The sequence below is a fragment of the Lygodium microphyllum genome, chromosome 11 (assembly GCF_053477565.2).
Source record: "Lygodium microphyllum isolate KBCC chromosome 11, Lygodium_microphyllum_v1.1.10, whole genome shotgun sequence".
In the NCBI taxonomy this organism is placed as follows: domain Eukaryota; kingdom Viridiplantae; phylum Streptophyta; class Polypodiopsida; order Schizaeales; family Lygodiaceae; genus Lygodium; species Lygodium microphyllum.
In genome coordinates, this window is record NC_141145.1 from 112,718,136 (window position 1) to 112,732,877 (window position 14,742).

Here is a 14,742-nt window from a genome sequence, read left to right on the forward strand (position 1 = left end):
ATGCAAAGTTCAAATTTGATGCATTATCAACTCTTGCAAATCAAAATCAAATTTCAGCCGATCCTCAATTCCAAGGTATTCATTCATTTATATTGTCTAATTTCAAGGGAAATTGGGATAATTGGGGCAATTCAAGGCAATTTGGAGCTATGGGGGTAATCGAGTCAATGTTGGGACATTTGGGTCAATTTCATGCATTGACGGGTATTGGGGCAATTAGAGGGACATTCTTTGGGGCAGTTTGGGTCATGCAGGGCATATTTGGGGCACTTAAGACATGTGCCGTTCCCCCCGTTCCCGTTCCCCGACCTTGGACGTTCCCCCCGTTCCAGGGGGTCCCGTTCCCGTTCCCATTCCCCGTTCCAGGTAACTATGGCCCTCCTATTACAAAAGGAGATCTAGATCATGTACCCTATTTCCATCTTGTTCCATCCACTGTGGTGCAAGGTACACTAGACTCATCTTTTGTTTCTTCTTTTACTTTTGCTTGGCAATATGTTATTATGTTGATAGAAATCGTGAGGAAAAAATAGTACAATTTGTTGACTATGAAAAAGGACCTCTTGAGGATCAATTTTTACATGTCAACACATGCCGAGGTGATTATAACAAAAAGTCAAGTACCACTTTTTCCACCCTTCTTTTTAGTTTTCTTCTAAAAATCAGAATGAATTTGCGAAATTTCTCTCTTCTCTATCTTAGTTACATAAATTGGTTTCGTAAACATTCCACGAGTTGGGTTGGCGGCTTTAACTTGTTCCTTCTTCTTCTTTGCATGGTGCATCTTCATCTTTTCATTTTCCGTTACTGAACATACACAATTAACAAAGTGCATCTTCATCTGTCACACTACAATTTCAAAACCCAACCATCCCAACCTCTTCTTCCACTATATCGCCATTTCCATTTACACCATTCACCTTCCCCTATCAAACACCTCATGTCACACCTCACACCACATCAGGGGGTTCTTCACATATAGGCACAACCTTTAGGACCTTTACACCTACATTTTCAAGTGGTGCACATGCACCTATGTAAAAGACTCGATCTCCATCATACACACTTTGGGACACACACAACATGGATACCCTCCCAAGCTGTCCCGGGTGTCAACCATTTGGTTCCACAATTTGCTAGCTTAGCTATGCCCATTGGACATTTTAGTTATGTTTTAGTACATCAATTGACAATTGGGTAAGACTTTAGAGTCCCTATGCCCTCATAGGCGCCTGTGGGTCATTCTCAACCTGTTTTTGCTAACCTATCCTAACCCCCTCCCTATCCTTTTCCTCTCATCCACCTCCTCCAACTATCCATTCATCCTCATTAACTAAGCATGCGTTTGCAAATAAGACTCATTTTAATAGGTCAAACTTTACCACTTGGTCCAACTTGATGAGACATATCTTCGATTCCCAAGGATTGTGGGAACTTGTCTAAGGACAAGAAATCCACTTTGACCCCCACTATTTTTCATATGAGGTTGTTTACAAAGAAGACTCGATTTAACAGGTCAAACTTTACTACTTGGTCCAACTTGATGAGGTGTGTCTTTAATTCCCAAGGATTGTGGAAACTTTTTTCATATGAGGTTGTTCACTCTTGGAAGAACAAAAATACCATAGCCATAGTCGAGTTGATGCAAGGTCTCCTCCCTGAATTCCATTCACAACTCCAACACTTTGACCTTGCTTTTGAGCATTAGGCTCATCTTATTGACCACTATGTGGCTTGGGATCAGACCCATCATATCACACTTAATTGTGAGCTTCAAAACTTCGAAATTTTTTATTGGGATGATCTTACAATCAAGTTAGCTAAATATCAGCATCTTCTCACCAAGTTCTCCACTATCGAGGCTCGTAAGTCCTCTAATGACCATGTCACATTGTTTTAAATAACCCACTAAAGAAATACTTCCATTTTGTGTGGAATATGGTCTCACAACCTACCATGCCCACCTTCTATGAATTTGAATGTCAACGACTACATTACATTCAGCTACTCAATCCGTTTCATAGTCCATCCTCTTTAGAGGGGGCTTTTGTTGCACATCTTCTCAAACGGAGCAGTAAGGGAAGAGCAAGCAAACTCAAATTTCAAATGAAAATTCAAACCTGAATCAAGCTAGTGAGTAAAGAAACTTCCCTGTCTTCTCTCAAACTCAAGAGGCAAAATGTACCAAAGAAAAACAAGTATTGCCAACATTGTCAAAAGGCTCACCACTTTGACAACAAGTGTCACTCAAAGGCCAAGGCCAATCCACCCAAAACTCCTATCTCGGACACATCAATTGAGGGTCCTTCAACTCCACCTCCACAACCGAGACAGTAGGATAGACCCATTGCTCACATGGCAGCTGGACCTTCTACTCCCTCTTCACTCAAGAAGTTGTCAGAAATGTCCACCTGTCCTATTGTTTTGGACTTTAGTCCTCACGCTCTCCTTATCTCCCTTGAAGATAGACTTGATGAATCCTCTTCTCTTTCTAAATTGCCCTCTCCATGGAGTGCCTGAGGCCCCCTTGGAGGCTATTCTTTACACAATTTTTCATTTGACTGTTGGGCATGCATCTCACTCTTCTTCTTTGGGTACTCCTTTTTCCCATCAATATCTACATCTTGGGAAGAGAGATGTTTACTCTCCATCCACTATCTGATGGTGAGAGGAGGCAGTACTCTAGCTTTCCCTTCCACTTTGGGGGGAAGGAAGGAGGGACTTTTTTCTCTTGATGGTGACAAGATTTTGATAACAATTTGATTTGGACAGTATGTATTATTATGTACTTTGTATCATCATCCACATCATCAAGATGACCATGATTGTAAAAGGACGCTTGACCAAGATTACAATTCCCCTACGAGGGCACTGTCGAAGTAACACCGTTGCATCACATTTTGCATGAGCATGACAACTTATTGCCTCTTGCATAACTCTAGTGCATCGACATTTTGTTCTAGTAAACATACATCTGTGTGTATTTATCCCTTTTCAATCTTTGAAGTGGTTAACTCTAGATCCACCATATTCGCGACATCTACCATGGCAATCTCCAAGGGCAACCTCCCTTGCTTGCTCAACTTGCCTAGCTTGCTTCCACCTATCCTTTTTACCTCTACCACATACTCCCCACATTCCATTATTCTTCGTCATCGATAACCAACAATGATAGAAATAGCTTTTTTGTTTTGTGACGGCTGACAATCCCTTGTCCCTTTGGGATACAATTACTCAACAAGCCGAAAACTCACTAAAAACCCTCACTTAATGATAAAACTTTTGAAAACAACACAAAAGCTCTCCACAAAAAAAATTTCATTGTATTTCAACCCACGTTCACATCCTTTGACCAATGCTCTAGCCTCTCTAGGGTGAACACTTAGACTCCCTTTATAAGATTACCATTGCCTCTGTAGTTTTGTAGGCAGCTGGCATGCACCCATTGCTTGATACCCTAGTTACTTTGGGATAGGGTGCCTTGGGGAAAAGACAGGAAAAAGGACTTGGGCTTGTTTACAGCCCCTTTCTAGTTCCAATTTTGGGCCTAAGAGGGGATATTGAACTAAAAATACATTAGCTTTATTTAAACAGTCCCAAAACTCAATTTAATTAATGAATCAAATGCTTTTATTAAAAGAAACGTGATCCTACAAAGTTTATGTCCCACATGCAAACCCTAATTTAGGAGGCCCTAAACTTTCTAAATAGACAGGCTGCCCTCCCCTTTAGTCAATCTCATTTTCCAGACAACATGTGCTAGAGCTTTGCTGTCCACACCCCAATTACAAAGGAGACCTTGGCGGGAGTTGCCCAACATTGCTGTCCATCAAAACTAGTGCTTGTTGTCCACCCTTCTCTCGCCATTACTCTCTCTTTCCAGCCATTCTTTGTGCTATATAGCAAGGCAACTGCTGTTTACTGTTGTATCAGCAGCTACCCCCTATTGCCTTCAACCCTAGAAGGCTGCATTTACTACTGTCTGCCCCTATGTAGGTTGCGCTTGATGCTGACGTCACCTATCAGCTCAACATTTTGCTCTTTCTCACACCGCTAGTGCTGCCATGTCATCTATTTGCGTTGCTGATTTTGCCCTAATTCAGCCCGTCTGTCAATGATCCAACCACACTTGAGTTGTCTTTGCTACTGTTAGACACCTTCCAAAACTACCTGCTGCATTTCAGGATCCATCAAGAGTACAACACACTCTCCAACTTATTATCTTTGCCCCAACCCTTGCGATGCAAGAGTTTGAGATTTTATATTCATCATTGCATGGTGTGTTTATCGCATTGAGCATCGTATTCTATTCAACTTCATTCATTTCATTATTCATTGTGTTCATTGTCTCTGAGTTACCCTGACCCTAACTATGTTTTTGTATCAATCTTTGCGTCCGTTGTACCATTGTGTTCATTTTCTATTGTTGAGTATTTCTTTCCATCCAACTCATATATCTATTCATTATTCATTCATCTACTATATTCATTGTTTCTATATTACTCTTCACTTCTAAGTTCTTTTGTCACTCCATGCTTTGTCGTACATTTGTATTGTATCTTGGTCAACCATAATGTTGTCCTTGCAAAAGATGTTGTTCAGCCTTTACTTTCATGGACGAAAGAGATAGATGTACACTCACAAGATATCTACGATACTTTATTGCCTCTTTTCAGTGGTGTGCACTCACATGCAATGCCAAATGAGGTAGTTCTTCAACCTATGCAGGTTTCTCTTAACACAAATCAACTTTTTTCTGATGCAAATGTGAATGATGCACTTCTTGATGAGAGAGTAGAGATTGAGCAATCTTGGACTATGCCAAAATCATTGGTATAAACATTGCATGAGAGTAAGTTGGATGCACCATTGGCTAGTCGTGCTCGTTTGGACTCTCATAGTACCTCTTACATCAGATTTGTCATGCATTGGTTATATGTGATGAGGACGAACCTATGACTTTTGAAGAGACAAATTTCAAAAAATTGGATGGCTATCACAATATAGCAGAATAAATCAATTTGAAGCACAGATGCTTTGTGATCTTGTTTTGATTTCATTTCACACTTTTGCTGGACGTTCAACATGGCATACTCCATCTCTTGAGAAAACACCAACAAGGGCAACACTGAAATGCACTTGCAATCGTAGGAGCAATTTAGGTACCATAAGACAAGCCCCATTACCTTAGCATAATAGTACATCATAATGACATAAGGCTTTTCATCAAAGAAGTAAAATTTGTAAGTGGCCTAGAACAGAAATTCACATTTTACAATAACAACAAGAAGAGTGGGAAGATTGAAGCAAACAATGACTCTTTCACCTTGTTGCATGCTTTCAATGGCTCCAAGAACTTCTGGGCGTCCTTGCAACTTGAGAAAAGAACAGTATCAAGACAATCAATCTGATTGTTAGGCAGCTCCATCAATGGGCTTAATGGCTTTGGAACTTTCTGGATATCCTTGCAATTTGAAGATGCAACAAAATCGTGTGGATAAATCTGATTGCTAGACAGCTCCAACAGTGGATGTGATCTTTGAACCCTGAGCTTACAAACCAGAAGAGAGTTTGTTGCTCACACTTCATAAAATGGACTTCCAAATTCTGGCAAACTTGAACATTTCTCTTACTTGTAATTTGAAGAAAGACTCATGCTAACACTGGCCTTTCCATCCCTCTCACAAGAGTCCCCTGGGACAACATATCTTCGAGATTTGAAACTTCAAACTGAAGTGAAAGAGCAGTTTGCCTTTAATTGATGGACAAGGAGAATTACCAGGATCAAGAATTGTTTCCTTTCTGGAGATTGCAGGGTCTGTTTCCTGTAATTAACAAGATAAGTCAGTGTGTTCACTATAAATGACTGACAGAATATTCACATAAAAGACCACAGTGAACACCTTCATCAGACGCCGCCCATGGCGTTTCTCCATACGCTTTAAAAAACTTGAATGCTGCTCCTTAAGCAAACTTAGAGGCTTTGCCTGTCTGCCCAAATAGCAATATTTAAGATACTATCTAAAAAGTTCCTTGAACCAAGTTTCAGTGGAGAGTTCTATTACCTAAGCATTCCAAGCCAATAAATCTCATTTGCCTTCGAGAAATTTTTCTTCACCTCAAGATACACTGCATAAGCTCCATAAAATAGAGCTGAATCTTGTCCAATTTGCTTGGTTTCCATTGTAGCGAACACGTTTTGACCATTTAGGGAACAGCAATCTGCCTGTAAGTCCTATTGTTCAGTTGATTTTTCCACCAAAGGTCACAATGTAATTGAATAACAAACATTAGACACCATTGCTTTACAGACGACAGATTGATTCCTTGTACTAACACACTTTATCAGGTCGGTATGTCAATATACACGCTTATATGTAAAATGTCTATGATGTATGTGTAAGGTAGGGTCTTGTAGCCAAGGCTACTCACATATCGTATCCAGATCCTTATGAACCTCACATCAGAGCGGTAACGATTGTCATCTGCAAACGTTTTTGTACACAATTCCAACGAGAAATGAAGCATAGAATTGGGGCCATCCGCTGACAATGCATTCTTTACCCAGGTTATCAATCTGTAGTATTGTCAAACGACAAGTCAGACAAAAAATTTTGTAAACCATGACTTTGAGGAAATAAACTCTTGCACTCACTGGAGCCAAGGTCGTAAGGGATCTTCTCCGTTGTAAGTTTCAATGCTTTCGAGCAACTTCCTGCAAAAATTCAATCAAACAATAACTTAATGGCACCAAATGTCAAGTAAACAATAATGGATCATGTCCCCTGTAGTTTCAATGCCCTTAACCATAAAAGATTATTCAATAACCCCTAAGAAACAATTGCAGGAAAATTCAGCAAGTTCAGTGACTGATCAGGAGTACATCTGAATGCCCTTCTCTCACACAAAACTTGGCATTTTTCTGAGAACAATTTGGCCCTGAAACACAAGAGCTGGTTGGACGAAAGTCAAGGTCCCCTCCTGCCAGAAATCGATAGCAGGAAATCAATCTTCCGCATATGAGAAACACAAGGAGAAGCCCTGGCACCTGAGATGCTGCTCGAGAATGCATGATCGATCCAAACCGTCGGCATCGTTCGCAAAGCGTTGCAAAATGAGCTTCGACACGGGCAAGTCCGCAGACATGGTTCGTTTGTTTGGTCGACTCTACTCTTTCCCTCGCAACATTTGAAAGCCTTCAAAAAAGTCGTAGAGGATGTTTTCAAATCGATTGTTTGGGGCTGCCCTATTTCATATCATAGTGATCAATTTTACCAACAATTTTCCTTAGCACATAATCTAGGAATAGGAGTTCTCAGAATTAAAATTTTTAGCACCCTGCGCCAGGACCCCTACAAGTGCAAGTCATTAGGGTGAATGAAAAGCAATGGTATTTACTCCACCTCCCCCCTTCTCTCTCTCTCTCTCTCTCTCTCTCTCTCTCTCTCTGTGCATATTTCCTTTTCACTACATCCCAAACCCAGGACTTACTTCTTGCAATATAGCACTCCACACTAGACCCACGCTTATCAAAGTCCCTCTAGAGTGTGAATGTGCAACGTCCCCCGGCCCCTCTCCCACTCATCTAACAAATAATTTCACACCATAAATATACCCACACACACACACACACACACCCTTTCTCTAACTATGGGATTATTTGAGTCTAGCAAAGGTCGCTCACCCTATGATGTCTGTGAATTCACCAAGTCCACCAAGCCCAATGAAGGACGGCATGATGCCAAATTTTTATAACTATCTAAGACCCTTTATTAAATATTACTACAATCTAGTTGGTCACAAGACTAATTGTGAAAACAACTCAATACTGTGAGCAATCACATAATTTGGTTTATCATGCACAATATTGATATAGTTTTTCAAGTGAAATCTCTTAAAGACCTTATGGCATTATTCTTCAAATGTCTTGCCATTAAGGCTCGTGATGCATTAGAGTAGCCCTAGTTTTTTCCTACTTTCAAGAATGGTGCTCACTACTGCTGCTAAGAATCTCATGATCACTAATGGCTTGCAAGGTATTCTTGGCAACATCAAAAGTGAAGGGACCAAGCTCATTGAAAGATGCTTCTCCAATAACAAAGTTTCCAATCTTACTAACAATGGCTCCCTTCAAAGCAACTCGAAACCCTCCTCTTGTGGGGCTTTTGTGGTAGCCAACCACTGTAAGGTCATTGTAAGACTAAAAACTTTGGTTCTAGGAGTATCACTACTTCAATCGATGGTTCTAGCAATATCCTCAATAGTTCTCACAACTTAAAAAGGAAAGGAGCTCTCCTTAAAGATTGCAATTCAACAACTAAACACTTGTTTAACTCAGTGTTGCATATTACCATTAATAAATCGCATGGCAAAAAAGATGTTATTGCTATCAAATCTCATGTTAGGACCTTCCCATCTCTTTTTGTAATGGGTTACTAAATTTGGTCAAGTCAAAAAACTACTTTAAAGAGTTATCTTTTTGACAATCTCATCCTTGGGTGGACATTTTTTCCATCTCTTAAAGATTTCCTCCACAAGCCCATGGATACCTTTTGTATTAACACCCTTCCCTCCTATAATTGCAATTCCTATGATAGTAGATTCTACTTTAAGGACACATTGCATGTTGGTACCTTAGATTCTACTATTATTTACTAATGAAAATCTCAAAGTACTAATTTCTAAAGGGTTAAATCATACCCCTTTTAGAAGTTACAATATTAATGATGCATGTGACTCTCTGGGTGCAAGGTTTGAGAAATTCTTACAAATTCTCAAGTTAGATTCTAATTGCTATGTAAAAAGTTTTTTCTCATATAAAGCCTATAAATTAAATATAGCACTATCCTCTACTAGTTGTGCTAACTATTTGGAACTTGAACTAATTCAATTTTTATGTTACTCAATGCCTTTTTCATTATGGGGTTAGATAAGTCCCTAAATAAGCACTCTTTCTTTTGTAAACAATTGAATAAGAAGGCCAGTGGCCCTTCTCGATTTACCTCCTTTTCACTTTCTCCTCCTCCAACAAAAGGGCTCATTCTCCAACCAAAGAAAGACCTAGATAAAGTAAAATCCTCTTAGTTGAAACTCTCCCATATATACATTAGCACTAAACAAGTTCAATTACGGATCTTTTGATAGCTTTCTTATTGCATTTGATGATGGAGATGGAGGACGCCCAATCTCATTCATTTATTCTAGGTTGCAATATGATTGTGGTTATGCTACTACAAATCTTCCCTTACCTTCTTTAAAGTCTTGTTGATTCCTGTAGATCTAAATGGTGAGTCTTTCCATTGCAACATTTGTTTTGGATCGGATTGTGTTCTATTTGGCTATGAAAGATCGATGTGTGGGACAATTCATATCATAAAATATATAGGGCAAGCTTCCATGGCTTCTGACAACTCCTTCAAGAGCTCAAAAGTTTTGGGTGATCGGCCTCAATTTTTAATGTGATCTCCAATCAAATCAGAGAAGGCATTGAGCTTCCCATTTCTTTGGCTTGCTCATAATGACTCCACTCATCACATAGTTGACACTTTTGGCATTGGGGAGTCTATGATTAAAACATGTTACCACCTTATCATGCAAATCCTTGTAGTAAAAGTCAAACCTAAGTACATTTGCATTCCATAGGGCCAAAGGCTAGCATGCATAATTGTGGACTTCAAAGCTTTCACTCAATTTCCAAACATTAGTGGAGTTATCAATGGCATGCATAACAAACTATATAGAAAGTCAGATATGCAACACATTCCCACACAATAGTAAAAGCGCATGTGCCTAGTCACCCGTGTATTACTACACTAATAGTACCCACACCTGCACACTGCAAGCAGTGGTGGGTGCCCATCATTGTCATTGCATTCTTTATTCTTTCAGTGACATTTCAATAAAGGAAAAGTCGATCACACATTGTGATTGTTAGGGTTCCCACATCTTGAGTCTCTCTCTCTCTTGCTCTCTTGCTCCATTCGCCATAGCTCACACCTTTCTTGCTTCCACTTGGGCTTCTGCCTTCAATTGGTATCAGAGCCTTCTTCTTCGTGAGCTCAAGCTCAATCCGGCATTGCTTCAGCTCTCATTTAAGTTACCTACAATAGGGTTTCACCATTGTAGCCATAGCTCCATTCATATTGAGCTCTCATTGCTCTAGGACTTCTCAAGACCTATTGGGGCTATCTAAGGGCATTCTTGAGCCTATATTGAGCTTATTTCATGAAGTATTCAACTCATATTTAGGGTTGGAAATACAAGCACGTTTTTTTAGCTATGGCTATTTTCAAGCACTTATGCTTGCTCAACCACTCCTCGGCAATGGACAATGGCTTTAACATTGTTTATCACTCCTCCCAGCATTGAGCATTGATTTTGAGTCATTGAGCTTGAACTATTAATTGTGCAAACAGGGCAAGATGCTGTCATAAAACAAAGATAGCCATATCTTCAATGTTTCGAGCTCATATATGCTTCCCGAGATGCTCGTATACCTATGTTTTGTTGTTTGATACTTGGGGGATCATACGTCATTGGTTTGAGATGCTATTGGACTTATTTGGGCACTCTTTTAGCTCAATTTTCTCATAGATATCACTGTTGCCATAATAGAACTAAATGCTATTTGTCTAGGAAATATCGTGCTGTTAGCTTATGTGATGCTCCCGAGATGCTCATTTGATATTGGACACTTGGGGAATGTTTAGCCAATGTATTGGAATGCTTTTGAATTGATTTGAGCCCATATTTGGCTCATTTTTACTAATATTTTTATTGTTGTAATAAGTAGGACTAAAGCTTATTCTATCAATGAAAGCATCTGCATATTGCTTGTTGATGCTTCATGGCTACTTGGGGTGATACATTGATGTCTATGGTTGATGCCACATGCTTGGCCATGCTTGCGAAATGCTTTTGGGATTCAATTGAGCTCACTTGTGTTTGATATCGACTGTCATTTTACTATTGTACACTGGACAACAAGCTTTTAACAGGGATAGTCTATGCCTAATGCTCTTTCATGCTATTTGGACATTCTATTGAATGTATTGGTGCATGACATTGAAGCTCTATGCTTGCTTATGCTATTGAATGCATTTGAGCTTAGGAGATTTAACATTGGTTGTCAGTTACTTCATTGGATGCTTCAAAGGTCTATGACTTTACGCCTTTGAAGCTTTTATTGGGTCTTATGCTCTCGACTATGTATTTGATGTATCTTGGGTGCTTGGATGCCACTCACATGAGGATTTGAGCTTTGTTTGTTCATCTAGCATTTGACTTTTGACACTTGGATGTTACATTGAGCTTTGGATTTTATTTATAGTTGAGCTTGAGCTACTTCAACTTCTGCTTGCATGTTATTGACTATTGTATTATTTATGAGAGTAGTACCCTCCATTTGATGCTATTTTGGTCATAGTTTGTGGACAACTCATTATTTGCTTTGTATCTCTTGTTTTCGGCTTGTTTTGGCAGTGGTTTTGGGGATGTTTGCAGGTATTATAGCAGCTTGTTTGGTCCATAATATACATTTTTTTCCAACAGTATGGCTAGTCATTAAATAACAGTGCCATTGAAAAGTTGGATGGTAGCAATTATGGCTATTGGAAGACCCAAATTTGGTAGGTTTTGGTGCAACAATCTCAAACTAGGCCAATGAAATGCAAGAGCGCTAAGCCTAAAGCTCAAGATCAGTATGTATGGGATGACTTAGATGAGCTTTGTAAGTCCACAATTATCCTGTCCCTCAACAAGCACGTTTATTATAATGTTGTCATAGATGGGCAGTCTGTATGGGATCTTTGGGAGAAAATCTGTAATACTTATGATAAGTAGAGCTCTACTTTTTAGATGTATTGGCTAAAGCAGCTTATGGACTTTCGTATAAAGGAAGATACGAGTGTTTCTCAGCATTTGAGCGAGTTTGATGCTATCATTGGCCAGTTTTCATCACAAGGTATTGACTTTAATAACAATCTTCCACCTTTGTTCTTGTTGGCCACACTGCCCAAGTCTCCGAATACATTCTTAACTAGAGGGTATAGTCCTGACAGAGGAGATAAACAAGAAGAATGTGGATGCTTCTCGTACTTCTCATGCTTTGATTGTTTGGGTTCGCCATGATGGCAAGAGTAGGAATGATAGTTGTGGTAGAGAATCACAAAAGTTTCATTCTAAGTCCTATGGATAGTCTCATAGTAAGTCTCGTGGACATAAGTCTAATTTGGCATGCCATTATTGTAGGAAAGCAAGACACATCATGCTGCAATGCCATAAAATGTGCAATGACAAGCACAAGGAAAAGGGCAAAGGAAAAGCGCAAGACAAGTCTAATGATCACAACATTGTCCTTGCCAAGTTCAGTCTTAAGATCGAAGAGAGCAATGTAGTGCAACAATCTAACTCTGATGATGATTACATACTTGCAACATCTTCTTTGGATGGGTCACAACTGGCTGATGCCTCACCTAGTTTTACTCAGTGTTGGTTGATGTATTCAGGGGCTTCCTTTCGTGTGACCCTTCATAGAGAATGGTCCCACTTCTATCGCAATATGACTGGATTTGTCCATTTGGGAAATGACTTGGCATTGCAAATAGTTGGTATTGGTGATATTCGGCTGTAGTATGAAGAGTCTTATCTCTACTGGCACACTAGATGATAAGGTTACTTTGTTTCCTTTGGGGATTCTTCTTGGAAGATCACCCATGGGAACCTTATTTTGGCACATGGTTCCAAGTGGCACTTTATATCCCTTGGTTGTGTCTAGATTCATAGATCATGTTTTGTATGTGGTTGCAATTCCACATGTATCTTTTTGGCATCATCATCTTAGGCGCATATCATTAAAGGGAATGAAAATGCTTACTCATTTGCATTATCTTTCGCCCCTTGACTGTAAGTGTTTTGAGTCATGTGATCATTGTTTGTATGGCAAGCAAACACATAGTACGCATAAGAAGTCTGGCATTTTGTGCATGGGTGAGTCTTTGGCTCTTGTTCATTCAGATGTTTGTGGACTTGTGCCCTATTAGTCATTAGGAGGTGCGAATTACTTGTCACATTCATTAATGATTACTCACATAAGGTCTATGCATATCCCATAAAGCTAAAATCTGATGTTTTGGCTACCTTTCAATGTCGGCTTGCATTGGTTGAGAACCAGTCTAAGTATAGATTGAAATGCCTATGGTCAGACAATGGGGTTGAGTATGTCTCTAAAGCCTTTAAGCAGTTTTGCGATGAGAGCGGGTATTAAGCATCAGTTGACTGCTCTGTATACCCCACCCTAGAATGGTATGGCTGAGCGCATGAATAGGACAATACAAGAAAGGGTCCATAATATGCTTAGCTAGATAGGCTTACCACAACAAATTTAGGATGATGCAGTGACTATAGCTGTACACTTGATCAATTGATCTCCTTACAATACTATTAACTTTTAGGTTGCAAAGGAGGTGTGGTCTAGAAAACCTCCCTCGTATGCTCATTTTCTTGTATTTGGTTGTGAGGCTTTCTACCATGTACCCAAGGACAAGTGCACAAAGTTGGATCCTAAGTTTGTGAAATGCATCTTTCTTGGTTATGGGGATGCAGGTGAGATGGGCTATCACGCCTATGGGATCCACTGGCTCAGAAAGTCATCAGTAGCCATAATGTAGTTTTCCATGAGGAAAAGATGCATAAGCAACCTAAGCGAATAGTCAAGATATGTAGAGTTATATTTCAAGAGGAGTCTCCTACTCTTGTATAGCCAGTAGTAGTAGCGTAGCTGATGCTCCAATGGCCCATGACCATGATGCTAGACAGAATGTATAGGCTCGTCGTCAGCATGCCTTGAGATGCTGTAGCACATCCTCCTAAGCAGTTTGAACCCTCTATTGATTATGTGATGGTGATAGATGTAGGTGAGCCTCTCACTTATGTGATGAGGCTGTGCACATTGTTGGAGGGATTTTTGTCGAAAGGTCAAATCCACTGGGGATCAGAAGTAGAACGAAGTAGAGATAGGAGATGGAAGAGAAGATAGAGAATACACAAGTGGTAAACACTACAAAGACAAAGCACAATGAATTGAATCAATATGTATCGAAAGAACCTGGAATCTTTGCATTACTCAAAAGCAATCTCCAGGCATTAGATCTCTTGGAGCTTCTTTGTAGAACAAAACGTGCATAAAAATTACAGCTCCTTCTCTACTACTCGGAACCCAAATCTGATGGCTCCATTGGCTCCGAAAGGGGGGTAAAACTTCAAGACGCCTGTTCAAGGATCTCCTAGATCACTCCTTCTTCTTCTTTCAATTCAATTTGCAGTTTTTAGCCAGTGATCGCGACGCGCGCGATCTCATCAATCTGTCCCTCTTGTGAAAATCCCATAATTGGCTGAAAAAGTAATTAGCTTTTTGCATGCAATCCTAATCTAGAAGCTTTTCTAACTTTTTTGTATTTTTATAATAAATAATATTAAAAATAGGCTAAAATTATCCAAAAATCTAGTATTTTTGGATAATCCATGCAACTCACACTAGTACTAATGGCTCAGATCTCATTGACTCTCTAGATCAATAAAGAAGTCGGATAATGATGCATTCCATGCTTTTTCACACTATTTCCTCATAACATCACAACATCCACCCCCTCTGAACCTGCATATCCTCCAGTATGTGCCAAAATTCTAGTTGTCACCGAATTTTGAGTCCTCCTCATCCTCTGCAACCATATCCTTTGCTTCCTT

The 14,742-nt window shown here is 39.7% G+C and overlaps 1 protein-coding gene across 1 annotated transcript in view; it reads right to left on the bottom strand.

Annotated features, from left to right (window-relative positions):
- The window catches only part of LOC148029248 (protein kinase and Mad3-BUB1-I domain-containing protein), a 36,261-nt gene extending 29,017 nt beyond the window's left edge, over positions 1 to 7,244 (bottom strand). Inside the window, exons 1-8 of the mRNA XM_087688025.1 lie at positions 7,049 to 7,244; positions 6,656 to 6,715; positions 6,433 to 6,577; positions 6,066 to 6,226; positions 5,904 to 5,991; positions 5,780 to 5,825; positions 5,634 to 5,694; positions 5,327 to 5,546 (exon numbers count right to left, since the gene is read on the bottom strand). Of these exons, the coding sequence (XP_087544151.1) occupies positions 5,327 to 5,546; positions 5,634 to 5,694; positions 5,780 to 5,825; positions 5,904 to 5,991; positions 6,066 to 6,226; positions 6,433 to 6,577; positions 6,656 to 6,715; positions 7,049 to 7,146 (879 nt within the window). The 5' untranslated portion in view covers positions 7,147 to 7,244. The remainder of the gene's footprint in view (positions 1 to 5,326; positions 5,547 to 5,633; positions 5,695 to 5,779; positions 5,826 to 5,903; positions 5,992 to 6,065; positions 6,227 to 6,432; positions 6,578 to 6,655; positions 6,716 to 7,048) is intronic.
- Positions 7,245 to 14,742: the final 7,498 nt, after the last annotated feature.